The following is a 14,458-nucleotide window of genomic DNA, read 5'->3' as shown; positions in this document are numbered from 1 at the left end:
TGAATTTTGCCCCATCAGGCACTGGGCTCTCAACCCAGAATTCCAAGGGGCGAAGGAGACTGCGGGAACTATGGGATAGCTACGGGATAGCTATGGGATAGCTACTCACAGTGCAACGCTCCAGAAATCGACGCTAGCCTCAGACCATGGACGCACACCGCCGAACTAATGTGCTTAGTGCGGCCGCATGCACTTGACTTTATACAATCTGTTTTACAGAACAGGTTTATGTAAAATCGGAATAATCCTGTAGTGTAGACGTACCCTTAGTTAATCCACTTCCATGAGAGGTGGTAGCTATGTTGATGGAAGAAGCCCTCTTGTGGACACAGCACTGTCAGCACTGGGGTTAGGCTGGTATAACTGCATTGCTCAGGGGTATGGATTTTATACTGATGTAAATTTATAATGTAGACCTGGTCTAAGTCTGTGCAGAATCGGGCCTTAGACGAAGAAATGGTCCCTGCCATGAAGAATTTACAACTTAAGGCCCTGATCCTGAAAACATTTACACACTTGAATAACTATGCATATGAGAGAGACAAGGTGGATGAGGTCATATCTTTTATTGAACCAACTTCTTTTGGAGGAAGGAATAAGCTTTTGAGATGATTCACTGAGCTCTTCTTCAGATCTAGAGAAGGAAACAAGAGTGTGCAAGCTAAATACAAGGTAGGACAGATTGTTAACCATAAGTTCATACATGTTGTAGTATCAGAGGGGTAGCCGTGTTAGTCTGAATCTGTAAAAGCAGCAGAGAATCCTGTGGCACCTTATAGATTAACAGACGTTTTGGAGCATGAGCTTTCGTGGGTGACCGCTTAGAATGAAGTGGCCAATTAATACCTTTGAAGTCATAGGACTATGAAGGATTAGTAGGCAGCAAGGTGTATTACAAGTTGTTGTAATGAGCCATAAAACCAGTCTCTCTGCTAAGTCCATGGTGTTTAGCATCCAGCAGAGTTACGAATTTAAGTTTCCAGGCTCACCTTTCAAAGACGTTCTGCAGGTTTCCTTTGAGGATGAGGACTGAGAGGCCAGATATACAGTGATCAATTTGTGAAAAGTGTTACCCACAGGTGACAAGATGTTTTTGTCTTTTATAATTTCTCTGTGTGAATTCATTCAAGAGCATAGTGCTTGTCTGGTTTCACCCATATAGTCGTGGCTAGGGCATTTGATGCACTGGGTGAGCTACACCACATGTTGTAATAGGCATATGTAGGACCCATGAATCTTAAAAGGTGGTATTTTGAAGTAGTGATCATCGTAGCAGTGGAGATACGTCTTCAGGTTTTACATATGTTGTTCTGGCAGCATCTGGTGTTGATTTGAGTTGGTATGTCCCAGTCTGTGTCTCAGTCTGTAGGGAGCTTGCTTCTGATGATGAGTTTAGCAAGGCTGCTGGGTTGTTTGAAGGTTTGGGAAAATTTTCTTTCATGACGTGGTCCCCATTAGGCACAGGTTGTATTTGTTTGGTGATACCTGTATGGGTTCTAGTACGGGGTGGTAGGTGACAACTAAAAGTGTGTGATCAATGTTTGTTTTTTCCGTATTGAAACAGATTTTCTGGGTATTTGGGTGTCCCATTCCACACATAAGTATTCTCAGTGTGGAGTTATGTGTTTAATCCTTTGCAGTACCAGGATCCAGTTCAGACAATACCAAAATGCAGGGCAACAGCCCAGGTAAAGAGGGTGTGAAGAATCATTGATAAAAACATTAACGTAGAGGAGACTCTTGAAGATGACCACAGAGGGTTTGTTAGACAAGAAGTGGGAAACTGTTCTAAGTGTAGGGTATAACATGAAAAAAGGTATGAAGCCAAAGGGAATCTTGAGGTGAGAGGACTAAGATGGAAAGGGAAAGAGTACCAGAAGATAAAAACAGAGATGCAGGCAGGATTGAGATTATATAGGGCCTTAAAAGAAAATCCAAGGAGCCTGAATTATATATCGTGAAATACAGGCAGGCAATCAAGAGAGTGAAGGAAGGATGATTTGATAGAAGGAAGCTTAGAGGAGGAGAATGGTTTTAGCAGTGGTATCTGGGGATAAAATGAAAGAGATTAGAAAATAACAGGCACAGAGGCCAGAAGAACAGAGGTTACTGCAATACAGAGAAGAAGCGATGAAAACAACAAGGTTTTAGCAACGTAGATAGGAGGGAATGGCCAGAGTTTAGCTGTATTCTAGCAGAAAGAAGAGCAGGGTTTAGGGAAATGCACAAGAAAGCCCACGCGCGTGCCCAAAGACAGAGCTGCAATTCCCCAGCGATCCCGATTGCAGCAGCTAGGAAGGCAAAACACAGACCAAAGGCGGCGACCTGGTTTCGTGCCGCGGTTGCTGCAGGCAGGCGCCTGACAAAGGTGCCCAGCTGAGAAAGGGTTTCCCAGGACGCTCGGTCCAGCAGCCCCCGCCATCTCTGGGGCTGTGAGGGGGGCGCTCTCTAGGCCCCAATCCCAGCTGCTCTCGGGCCCCAGGCTCCCATCCGCCCCACCTGTGTGACGGTCCCCGAGCTGGCTGGGCTCACCCCAGCGCCGTCACGCAGGGAGCGCGCGCCGAGTTCCAAGGCTCACGTAGGAGGAGCGCGCGCGCGCCGGACATTGGGTGTCGTCGGCGCGTCGCGTCGCGTCGCCCGCCCGCAGCGCCTTCCTTCCTTCCGGTCACCATCTTGCGCCCCTCCGCGTGTGTGCGCTCGGCTCCGCGCTCCCCGCCCTGTCCTCTGCCAGGACAGAGCCGCTTCCTCCCGGGAAGGTACAAAGGGGCCCGGGGCTGGCCCGGGGAGCGGGGAGGTTCCCTAGCGCAGCGCTCGGGCCTGTGAGTCGGGAGAGACACCAGAGGGTTAGGCCGCGCGGGGCCCAGCAGTCGGGGAGCGATAAGCCGCGGCGGGGGCGCGGCCCTGCTGCTGGGAAAGGGCCGGGATGCGGCTATGGGAGTTACTCGGGGCTGAGTAAATTGTCCTCCCGCCAGCGAGAGGCCTCGAGCCTCTGCCTCCGCTCCCTGGTTTCGCCTCCTGCTTCCCCATCCTGTCCCCGGGATATGGCTGGTGTCCGCAGAGTGGCCTTGCTCCGTGGCTGGCCGTCCCGGTACGGAGCGTGGGGTGGGGGGCAAGGGAGGCTTTCCCCTCGTTCCGGAGATAGCCGGGGCCTCCGCTGCGTTGTAGGCGCTGCCTGCCGCGGGGCTGATCTCCCCAGCGAGCAGAGCCGTGTCCGTAGTGTCGTTACTGTCTTTCCTATTCAGATGAAAGAAACAATCATGAATCAAGAAAAACTAGCCAAACTCCAGGCTCAAGTGCGCATTGGGGGAAAGGTAAGGTACAGCTCCGCCATGCAGATAGGCACAAAGTAGCGTACATGAAACTTTAAATCTATCTAAACTTACTGTTTTATCTTGGCGAGGTATGAATATGATCTAACCAATGTACAGTTTCTATTAGTAATATGTTTTCCCACAGTCTCTTGCCTATCAAATCCAACATACTTTCCTTATGACTACATATTACCTGTGTATTTATAGTCTTCTAGGTCAGTAGTAAAAATAGAATGGAAATTCTTCCAATTGATTTTCCAGTGAAATCTGGCAAAAGTAAGGCTGATCAAGTCTCTCATTAAATGTGTGATTCATAACTTAGATTGGGAAACATTTGGATTTTCAAAAGCAAAATATACATTCAGTTTAAGCATAAGGGTTTTCATAAAAAGAAACCGGAATTATATTTATGAAACTGGATACCATATTTCTTACCCAACAAGATTAATTGCCCATATGTATGTTCTAGTTTTCAGACTGACTAGGTTTTTCTGCATTTATCCGGTATCATTGTGTTGAATAGGTAAACTACTTCCTGAAGTATCAGTTCCATGTCTTTAAAACAAGATCCAAATCATTAACAAATCTGTAGACACAAAATTATTTGTCATTTAAAACATTTTAAAACCAGTCAGTCCTTTGTTTGTAAAGAGGGATTAAAGGTTCTGTGTCTTCCTGCAAGAACTGATATCACTAGTACCAGAACTAGTGCCTTCTTTAGATGTTAGTTATGGCATCAATTCTTGCAGGGGAAACATTTTCTCAGTTATTGTGTTGGCTGGATGAAAACCTTTCAATTAGCCTTTGAAATAGGCCTTTTATGTAATTTTACATCTACAGCTGTTAACTACTTAAGCTAGGCTTATTTTAAATCATTTCAGTAATGTTAAGGGAATTTTTCAGGAAAACACTACTGCATATTGTCTTTGCTGAGATGTGGAGTTGTTGCACACACATAGTGTGAAAATTAGAAGTGATGGAGGGAACCTATTGATGGCTGTCTGCTATACCCACCCTTGAGGGAATAGATCTGTAGCTTTCTTTAAAGGCAAACTTTGTCTTGCCTTTGTTTTGAAGGAAGGGGGTTATAAAATTGCTGCAGAACCAAGAAATAACAAATGCAGATTGCGATCTCTATAAATACAGATTATAGTGAACTAAACAGGATTTTTCTGCATGAAAGCATTTAGGTAGTGTAGTCATTACATAAATCTGGTTTATAAAGCGCACACAAATGCTTTCAGTGACAAATTGAAGTGTCTTGTTAGTGAGGCTTGTCTGGTTACATACCTAGTCTAGATAAACCTGATATGGCAGTGCTGGCTATAGACATTTTTATTCTAGTCACGTACATGTGCACACCTAGTTTGCTCCAGATTACAACTTGTGCATTGTAATGTAGATAAGCGTCAAAACCGGGTGCGTTTGTAGGCACACTAGCTGCTTTGTGACTGTAACTGAAAACAGTGGAGTTTAATATGCTAGAGATGCTATAGTTCAGTTTCAAGTTGGCCTGGGAGAATTGGGGCAGAGATAGTACCTGAATATGCTATTTTAAAAATAGACTGGATTTGATGGTGTCTCATACTGTCAGAAGTACTTTATTGCAGCATTGCAATATCCTGCTCCTCCACTCACTTGGTATAAGTACTATTTTACTCATGGGGAAAACTTAAGTTTGCTAATCATCCAAAGAATAGAATGTGCCTAGTCTAGAAAATTTTCAAGGCTGTTTTATAAGACTTCTTTGTCAGCTCCATATCTAGCTTTAGCAAAATTTCTTTCAGTTCATTTGGGTGGAGTTTCAGGATTATTATGCCACTTGACGATACTATTACTTGCCGTTTTTGCCTAAGATATAGTTGTTGCCATTTAGCAAGGATACTTCAAATTTTTTTTAATTTTAGAGCAGGCTTGGCCAGATATATTTCGCAGTATTCCAAACATAGTCTGCAGCAGCCACTCATCTTTAATACATAGGTGGAACCCAAGGAATTGTGCATGTCTCAGCAGGATCAAGGTGGATTATGTGTCAGAGACCTGTAATTTTTATGGGCTTCAGCTGCTATCCTCTTAATGGAAATTAACTATGAGATTCAGCTAGCAGACAACTCTAGCATAAAGACTTAAATCAGTCCAAATGCATTTGGCACCTATTTTAATGTATTGTGAATTGGCAGGTGTCTCTGCAGACACCTGCCAAAAAAAACCCCTTTTTTTGTCAGATTCCTGCAAGGCATGATTTTCTAAACCTATTAAAAAGCCCTTTGTTCTGAAATATTAATGTAGTCCTGACAGGCTGATGAGTGATCCAAAAGGAGCTTTTCTTACATGAAAGGTCACTGTTCTGGTTGTAGTGACTTTCAAATTGCTGAGTGAGCTGGGTTCAGACTCTCGGCAGGCAGAGAGTTTCAGGCTGAGATTCCTTTCCAATTTGGTGGTAGAATTTCACTTTAACTGGAGCTACTATTGGTCTTCCTATACTAGTCTACCCATCCTGGGGGGCCTTTCTCCACACGCAACTTTAAAAGGGGCTGGGCTTTTTGCTTTGACTGGATTAAAACCCATAATGTCCACCCACATTTTTCTTTACACCAATTCACTGATCGGTACTCTCTGAGAGAATTATGTCTAAATGGATGTGCAACTGTTACTTATTGCTAGGACCTGGCTGGCCTGAAGCAGAACCAGGAAGGTTTGGGACAGCAGACTCGGGGAGGAAAAGGAATGAGGTTAATAGAGCCATCAGTTTTGCGCTCTTTAGTTCAAGGGATGCCAAAATCTTGTGACCGTAATAGAAACATTAAGTGGCAATGCTGATCTTTGACATGGAGAAGAGCAGTCTTCCCTGCCAAATAACTGCACCAAATCACAAATCTAGGGCTCTTTGGTTGGGGGGAGTTGGCCCTCAGCAAAGGGAGATCTCATCTCATCTGCTTTGTAAATGGGTGTGACCTAAAATTCAGTTCAATAGTACCTTTATTGATGTGCAAAATATGAGTTGCCAAATCAGAAAAGACCGATCCCAATCTGTCAGACATAGGTATCATCTGCTCAGGGCAAAGTTTCTGTGTTTGAGTGACACATTCCTATTTACTGCTGTAGCATGTCGTCGTATTCTTGGGATTCTGTATAGTTTTTTTCATTTCTTTTTTGAATAGTCATTGATTTCCTCAAGTTATCAGAAATCATTCTTGAACTTGTTTCCTTTAATTTTAAGTTTATAAAATATCAATTTGGATATAATTTAAGAAACCTAGAAAGGTTCCTATTCTCTCTTCTAGAAATGTCTCTCTTGGAAAGAGGATTTGATAGACTTTCCATAAAGTATACATGGCAAATCTTTAAAGTGTGCTACGATGGGATGTTTGTTTGAAATCTTTAGCCCATGATGTTGACATCGATGTCATATTTACCAGTTCTTCCTTCTTGACATTTATACTATCATCATCCCCTGTGAGTGATGTGTGAAATAAGAGTACTTTAATTTGAGAACTGCTGTAGTATAAAGGTGAAACATATATGTTCTTTCCACAAAGGGAACTGCTCGCAGAAAGAAGAAGGTTGTCCACAGAACAGCTACAGCAGATGACAAGAAACTTCAGTTCTCCTTAAAGAAACTCGGAGTCAACAACATCTCTGGTATTGAAGAGGTAACTGCTTTATTTAATTAATTTTAATTAGTTTTGTGAAGTTTGTTAGAGTTCTGAGTACACTCTTGAACTGTTAGAAATGTTGCAAGTAAGCCTTGATCTTGAACAATGCTAAGTAGTTCAAGTTTTCTATTGACATTAAATTGTAGTCCACAATTTGACTGTCTTTATATGGTTTTACTTTTTCTTGCAGGTAAACATGTTTACCAACCAGGGAACAGTCATCCACTTCAATAACCCTAAAGTTCAGGCATCTCTGGCTGCTAACACTTTCACTATCACAGGCCATGCTGAGACAAAGCAGCTGACGGAAATGCTTCCCAGCATCTTAAACCAGCTTGGAGCTGACAGTCTGACTAGCTTGAGGAGATTGGCAGAGGCTCTACCCAAGCAACGTAAGTAGTAACCTCAACATACTTTTTCAGCAGTTTTATACAGCAGTGAACTTCAGGAGTAAAAATTCAGTGTTCCACCCATAAGTTAATAAATATAATCAAAAGATAAATTTAATTCTCAGATCCTGTTCACACATCAGTTTCCAACATGATATAGTAAAATAAAAGAAACTGGTGCACATCCCTTAACTTGCATGTAGTTTTCCAATTCCTTGGAATTTGGAAGCGAAGTAATTGTTTTTACTCCTCTGGGTCAGCTTGCTTAATTTGAGCATGCTCATCTGTAAAATAGGTTAGCACATTTTTATCTGGAAAGTTTTATTAATTTACATTTATTTTTTAAAAAAGTAGCCTGGGCTGTTTTTCCTCTTAAACTAGCTGTGTTCACTTGCACAGAATTTCAGGAGGGGATTTAGAGGCACTAAGGAGCTCTGCTGTCATGCTCCCCATCTGGTTTAGCAAAGGTAGGTCTGCCTGGCAAAACATTTCAGTAGCCAGGAGGCAATGAAACAGTATCACGGAGTTCCTAGAGTTGGTATGGGGGAGAGAGAATCAAGGCTTCCACCTCCAGATTCCTAGATAAATGAGAAGAGGGGAGCAAGACAGCTCGCACTAGCAGCAGAAGCAATCATCACCATGCAGTATTGGATTAACACAGGTAGGGGCTGAGAGAGGTACCATCAAGGCCAAATGCCTGAATTGTAAAGAGGAGGTAAGTAGAAATGATGGTGGGTCCCCTCAGCCCAGAAAGGTGCTGCTGCTACAGAGCAGGGTTTGGAGGAGAGGGAATTGGTGGAATGTGTCTAGTTTAACTGTCACTGGGCATCTCTCTGACTGCCTGTGGATGGAGGCTTCCTGGTCTTGCTCTTCTCTTCCAGGTTAAACTTTTGAAATACCTGGGAGAGGAATCACAAACTGTCTGCACAAGCATAATTATCCCCTCTCCTTCAGAGTATGAGGCCTTTGCGAGCAGTTGGGATGATAGCCAGTTTCCAGCAATAGTGAGCCTAGCTGCAGCTTTCCCTGTTCCAATGCACCCCCCTCAGAATCTAAGGCATTTGTTTTTTGGGGGGTGGAGAAATGTTGCTTGGACAGTCTTCTGGCTCCGCCTGCTGCTTTTATATCTGCGGTCAGGTAGTGAATGGCTTAGGTGTTGTGTACACTGCAATTAAAAACCTGTGTCTGGCCCATGCCAACTGACTTTAGATTAAGGGGCTATTTAATTGCAGTGTAGGTGCTCTGTCTGGAACCCAGACTCTGGGACCCTGCAAGGTGGGAAGGTCCTAGAGCTCAGGCTGAAGCCTGAGACTGAATGTCTACACTGCAGTTAAACAGCCCCTTAGCCCAAGCCCTGTGAACCTGAGTCGGCTGGCATGGGCTAGACACGAGTGTCTAACTGCATTGTAGACATACTGAGTCTCCTCCAGCACGGCCCTTTTCTGGGTAGGGAAGGCATAATTGTCTAGTGTATGGATGGGGGAGGGTGGTGGGTCTCCTGTTTTCTGCTGTTAATTCAGATGTGGATGAGGAGGTTGCTTGATCCCCTCTGATAGACTAGAGGGTTCTTCATGCTTTCCTGTGGCCCAGAGGAATCTGCAGAACAAGAACATTTTCAGCAGCTGGGCAGCCTGTTCCTGTCTCACCAGGAGTTCAGATCCCTCCCTTCCTCCCATCATCCTTTTAGGTTTCCTCAGGACGCAGTAGCAAGATTCCTTGGAACTCCTAAATCCTCAAAAATAAAAGGACCCCGTGACACCATAATGGACCATGACTCTTTTATATGACCAAGTGCTAATCTTGGATACACCAAAACTTTGAAGGTCTAATATTAAAAAGTTTAAAATGTTACTTTGAGTCAGTAAAACACTCTTCAACTTTGAATTGATAAAACAGTTGCTTAAATCCACCATGCAATATTGCTTATTGGATTTGGGAATCTGTAATTGTTGAAAGGTGACTTGCCCATGCTGTTTTATTAAAACTGCTCAATTTATAACTGACTGAAATAGCTGATTTCCTCCAGTTTATTGGCTAAGCTTGTGGAGGCCTTACACTTGATGGAGTCTCTCTGTAGAATGCTAGCTTTTGAGTTCTGCATCTGATCAGTAATTTCAGGGAATGTGCTAGACATCACTGGCCAGAACCTTATTGATTTGGGGGAAAATGGGGGACACAGGAAGCCTTTACCACAACCTTGAGTACCTCTGCAGTTGGCTATAGAGCAGACTGGTTGGCGGAATCCTTCAACGCTTTCCAGCTAAAGTGTATCTCATCTCCTGTTATCCTCCCAATAGAGTTTAACATGCTGACATTCTGAATGACTTCTGTCCCAGACAGAAGAATGGTGGGGGGCAAAAGGGGAATGGAGGCATACACACAACCTCAGTCATGGGGCAAAGAATGGGGGACTTGGTATGTGGAGGGGAAGGGGGCAGAATTGGGGATGCTGGAATAAGTGGAGGTGGGGAAGGGAGAAATAGAAGTGTGCACAGAGTCCCTGCAATGGGAAGAAGAATGGGGGATCCAAGAATGGGGTAGCGGAATGGGGGATACACAGCACCCCTGCCAGAGGGGGAGAATGGGGAGAGTGAACAAGGGGCACATAGAGCTGCCAGAATGTGGGACTCCGGAGGCGGGGGTGGGTAATAGGGGGCACGGAGACCCAAGCAGGGGGGAGATTAGGGTGAGTTGCAGGGACTGCCTGAAAAATAATGGGGTGGGGGAGTGTAGAGGGAGCTTGTGATTGGGAATGGATGGATGTAAGGAGCCCTTCTATGTGTGAATAAGCTCAGCCGATGTAAGCTACAAAGTTTGACTCCTTAGTAGCCTGCTTTTAATACTGATTTAAGATTGATTTTTTTGACCTATCAAACCCAAAATGGGGGTTTTCCTCTCTCATCTTGGGGTGGGTACTTGAGTGAACAACCTCCTTTCCGGTTTAAATGTGGTGCAGGATGCTCTTGGTTGGGAGGCGGGGGCTTGAATTTACTTCCTACCTACCCTTTTGGTCCCCAGAGCCCGGATTTAGTGATTTCAGAGATCTGCTGCAAAGTCATCATCACACTCTTCCCAGACTTTTAATGGGAAGGGTGGGTTGATTGGTGGGGTGATGAAGGTGTTCAGTCTTCCCAACTCAAATTTCTGGTAAACACACTCACTTCTTTTATAATCTCCAGGATAAGCACAATTAAGCATGCTGTAGCTTATTGTTTAGAGCAGGGATCAGCAACCTTTCAGAAGTGGTGTGCCAAGTTCACTGTAATTTAAGGTTTCACGTGCCAGTAATACATTTTAACATTTGTAGAAGGTCTCTCTATGTCTATATTTTATAAATAAACTGTTGTTGTGTTTAAAGTAAACAAGGTTTTAAAAATATTTAAGAAGCTTCATTTAAAATAAAATGCAGATCTTATCAGTTTAGTGTGATCCTTGTTTGGGGTTTCAGCCAGCAGCTCCGCTCAGCCCGCTGCTGATCTGGGGTTCCATTCACTCAGCTGGCAGCGGGCTGAGCGGGCCGGTGGCAGACTGAGAGGAGCCGGCGGGGGGCTGAGTGATTCAGTCCGCTTGTCAGTCTAGGGTGCCGGCAGCACTCAGCCTGCTGCCGGCCCCTTGCCAGTCGGGGTCCCAGCCGTCGGCTCTGCTCAGCCTCCTGCTGGCCTGGGTGAGCAGAACCTCAGGCTGGTAGAGGGCTGAGTGGGGCTGGCGTCTGGGATCCTGGCTGGCAAGAGCTGGTCTGGTCTGGGGTTCTGTCCGCCAGCTCCTGCCAGGATCCTGGACGCTGGCCCCACTCAGCCATCTAGCAGCCTGTGGTTCTGCTCACCCAGGCCAGCAGGAGGCTGAGCGGGACTGGCAGCTGGAACCCCAGACCAGCACCCCGCTGAGTGCTGCCAGCACCCCCAGACTGGCAGTGGACTGAGCCACTCAACCCACCGCCGGCTGAGTGAATGGAACCCCAGGCCGGAAGCAGGCTGAGTGGCTCAGCCCGCCGTCACTCTGGGGTTCTGGCTGCTGACTCCTGCCAGCCAGGGTCTCAGCTGCTGGCCTGCTCAGCCTGCTGCCAGCCTGGGGTTCCCTGGGGGTCCCCAGGCCAGCAGTGGGTGCTAAGTGGAGCTGGCGGCCAGGACCCCAGCTGGCAATGGGGCAGCATCCGGAACCCCAGAGCGGTGGTTGGCTGAGCCAGTCATCCTGTCACTGCGTGCCATCAAAAATCGGCTCACGTGCCACCTTTGACACGTGTGCTGTAGGTTTCCGACCCCTGGTTTAGTGTCTGGGATAGACAGAGAACAAATGAATTATCAATAGATCAAGATGCTGTTTTAATCTGAGTAAAATCCCAGCTTTTTCATTTGCAGATGAAAATGATTACTCATGCAAGGCACGTAATTTGCAGTGTTGATTGAAATCAGTGTACGTTGCTGTAATAAGTTGACCAAGGAAACAGAACACATGCTACAACTGTTTTTACTGATGTGCTGGGTGTCTTCTGAGACATAATGAAATAGCCAAAAAAAAATATATATATACTCCTAGCTGGGTCTTATTTCACAATTGTGTAATAAACTTGCATCACAGACACTTCCCCTGCTGAAAATGTATTTCAAGTTTACGTCAAACTTCAGTTTTGGCTTTATTCCAAAAATTTTTTTGTAAATTGAGATTTTTACAAATAAGCTTGGCATTTAAAATGGACATTACATTATTTGTGGTTACAGCTGTGGATGGAAAAGCACCACTTGCTACTGGAGAGGAGGATGATGATGAAGTCCCAGGTAAGAACAAACATAAAATAGAAACTGATGAAACTGTCCCGCAAAGTACATACATAATGTAGAATTGAGGCATAGAATAGAAGCTAAGAATTTAGTAGGATTAAAAAGAAAAAGATTAGGTGTTTGACACTGAGAACATCACACACATGAAATGGACTTGGGGTGGGGGGCATGGTGGAGAAATGGTTAGGGGATTAGTCAGCCACTAATAGTTCAACTTCCCTATGGGCAAGTTATTCCATGGTGGACAACTATGAAATTTTTTTGCACCTTCCTCTGAAGTGTCTGATACTGGCTGCTGTCAGGGTATGAGACTAGATGGGCCTCTGGCTTAATCCACTCTTTTAGCTATTTTGTAGAAATAATAGCATCTGCAGTTTTTAATGTTGATAAACTAAAAATAATACATGCTATCAATAGTGTGAATCAAGGAATTGGCCTAATACGTATCATGAGGGTACAGAAGAAACCTCCCCTTCTCTTCCCTCTCCACTTCCCACCACACAAGTGTGGTATAGCACAGTTAAGTGTGCAATCTGGCGTTGGTGGTTGTTGAAGACAGGATTCATAAGATACTAGTGGTTTATCTACACCAGTGTTTTATGTGGCATTTATATTTTTATGTAGAAATTGTATCATTGTAAATGCTAAAGCTGGAACATCTCATAATTAAAATACTTAAAGTTGACTTAAGATTAAAATCTTAGACTCACTTGATGTATTTGGTAAGGTGAAAAAGGTACTGATGCTTTGGTTTCAACGTGTACTTTTCTTTCTTTCTAGATCTTGTTGAAAATTTTGATGAAGCTTCAAAGAATGAGGCAAATTAAACTAAATGTCACTTTCTGAATAAAATTAAAACTTGAAAAAAAGCTACATGAGCTGCTATTTTATATTGTGACTGCTTTTATTTGTAATTTTTTTTGTATTATGTTTACTGATCTGATGAGGTCTAAAATCTGTAATATTTGGAAACTCCTTGAACATTGCAGCTCTTTTCTGTTATTGCTTGTACACAACATTAATAATCTTTGCAGCCTGGCTGAACTGAACAAACCTAAAAAGTAGTATAAAATCAAATTGCTAACAATCTTTGCCTATACAGTTAATTTTCTGAGTAACTTGTATACAAGCAAAAACCTGGCTTTAGTGAATTTTGGCATATAATAAAAGATGTAAAATTGAAAACTTGTTTAGTGTGGCTTTTATTAGAAAAGCAAATATTTTTAATTGGAAATAATCTGGCCTAAATATTGACTAGTACTATTCCTAGAAGATCTTGCTTCTCCGCAAAGCATCTCCCAATTGCCATGTCACAGAACAATGCTGCTTAAAGTGTTAGTTCTAGAATTGATTGTCATAAGTTTGAAATGCTCATGATTATGCAGTGAAGCCCCCTGATAGTTGTAGCCCAGTACAATACCTGTTGGGTTTCAGGAACTTTTTTTCTTTTGACCCAACGGAGTTTGATCAAAATTTATTCTACACTCTGGTATTGCTTTGATGCTCAGATTGACAGATAAATCCATATTTTTGGTCTGTAATAAAACTAAGGGTTGCAGATAACTTGGGAAAACTAGGTATTAATGTCAAATCTTGTGTTCAGAAATTACAGATATATGGAGAAACCTAATCCAGTGGATTATAGCAAAATTATTTTTCTCACTAAAACTGTCCCAATATCAATTTTCACTTAAATCACTATAATTACTGTAGGGAAGCTAGGCTGTACTATGGAGTTTGGGAAAGGGAAAGATTCAATAGAGCTAATGGCTGTTCTCTGAAAAGTGTTTTTAAAAATAAAAATTACAAACTCAAAAGAGAACTGTTAACTGTCTGGTCACCTCTGCTTGCTTTAATGATATGTTTGTGTTTCTTTGAGCAGCATTTGTTGTAATGGGCTAAGACTAAAATGATCGTACTCATATAAAAAGGGTTATTTACTTAGTTAGTCTGACTTGGGCTAATACCTGAAGGGAGTGGAGTTGAAAGCCAGACTTTGGATTGGAGAGCCTGTTTCTGGTGATGCATGAGAGAGAACTTTCGTGTCTTTGAGGTTGAGAATGTAGTCCTGGCAGCTAAAAAGAGTTTTTTTCCTTTTGTGGATTTCTACAGGGCAATTATTTCTTCTAAAATAAACTACATGTACAATGTCATGTTTAGAGTAACTTTGACTAAAACCACACTTCAGCAGTGATCCCAAAGGACACTTTGAAAACTGGTAGCAATTTCCTCATAACCAAGAAAGGATGAGGCTCCGTGTAACTTGCCAAGCCATGTAAGTCATGCCATGACTTTATTGTGCAACTTGTAACAAGTTTCTCCACTAT

The 14,458-nt window shown here is 43.4% G+C and overlaps 1 protein-coding gene and 1 long non-coding RNA gene across 3 annotated transcripts in view; one reads left to right on the top strand and one right to left on the bottom strand.

Annotated features, from left to right (window-relative positions):
* LOC142046977 (uncharacterized) overlaps nucleotides 1–2,569 on the bottom strand; it is a 7,628-nt gene extending 5,059 nt beyond the window's left edge. Inside the window, exons 1-2 of the long non-coding RNA XR_012656093.1 lie at nucleotides 2,500–2,569; nucleotides 517–634 (exon numbers count right to left, since the gene is read on the bottom strand). This is a non-coding gene — a long non-coding RNA (uncharacterized LOC142046977). The remainder of the gene's footprint in view (nucleotides 1–516; nucleotides 635–2,499) is intronic.
* Nucleotides 2,570–2,649: 80 nt separating this feature from the next.
* Nucleotides 2,650–13,316, top strand: BTF3 (basic transcription factor 3). 2 transcript variants are annotated; one of them, XM_032771654.2, is made up of 6 exons: nucleotides 2,650–2,756; nucleotides 3,243–3,311; nucleotides 6,851–6,964; nucleotides 7,158–7,359; nucleotides 12,072–12,128; nucleotides 12,912–13,316. In XM_032771654.2, exons 2-6 carry the CDS (start codon nucleotides 3,243–3,245, stop codon nucleotides 12,956–12,958), a joined length of 489 nt encoding a protein of 162 aa, XP_032627545.1. In that variant the 5' UTR covers nucleotides 2,650–2,756; the 3' UTR covers nucleotides 12,959–13,316. The 2 variants fall into 2 exon arrangements, with proteins under 2 accessions (XP_032627545.1, XP_032627546.1); XM_032771655.2 differs by having other exon boundaries at nucleotides 12,549–13,000.
* Nucleotides 13,317–14,458: the final 1,142 nt, after the last annotated feature.

This window comes from Chelonoidis abingdonii, chromosome 6 (assembly GCF_003597395.2).
Source record: "Chelonoidis abingdonii isolate Lonesome George chromosome 6, CheloAbing_2.0, whole genome shotgun sequence".
NCBI classification, from domain to species: Eukaryota; Metazoa; Chordata; order Testudines; family Testudinidae; genus Chelonoidis; species Chelonoidis abingdonii.
The sequence above is the reverse complement of the archived record's forward strand: the minus strand, read 5'-3'. Positions and strand labels throughout refer to the sequence as shown.

Bases quoted from the DNA above. Each gene is read 5' to 3' on its own strand.
- BTF3 (XM_032771654.2), top strand. From the start codon at position 3,243: ATGAAAGAAACAATCATGAATCAAGAAAAACTAGCCAAACTCCAGGCT. The intron at 3,312-6,850 runs GTAAGGTACAGC...CTTTCCACAAAG, and splicing joins AAGTGCGCATTGGGGGAAAG to GGAACTGCTCGCAGAAAGAA. The intron at 6,965-7,157 runs GTAACTGCTTTA...TTTTTCTTGCAG, and splicing joins ACATCTCTGGTATTGAAGAG to GTAAACATGTTTACCAACCA.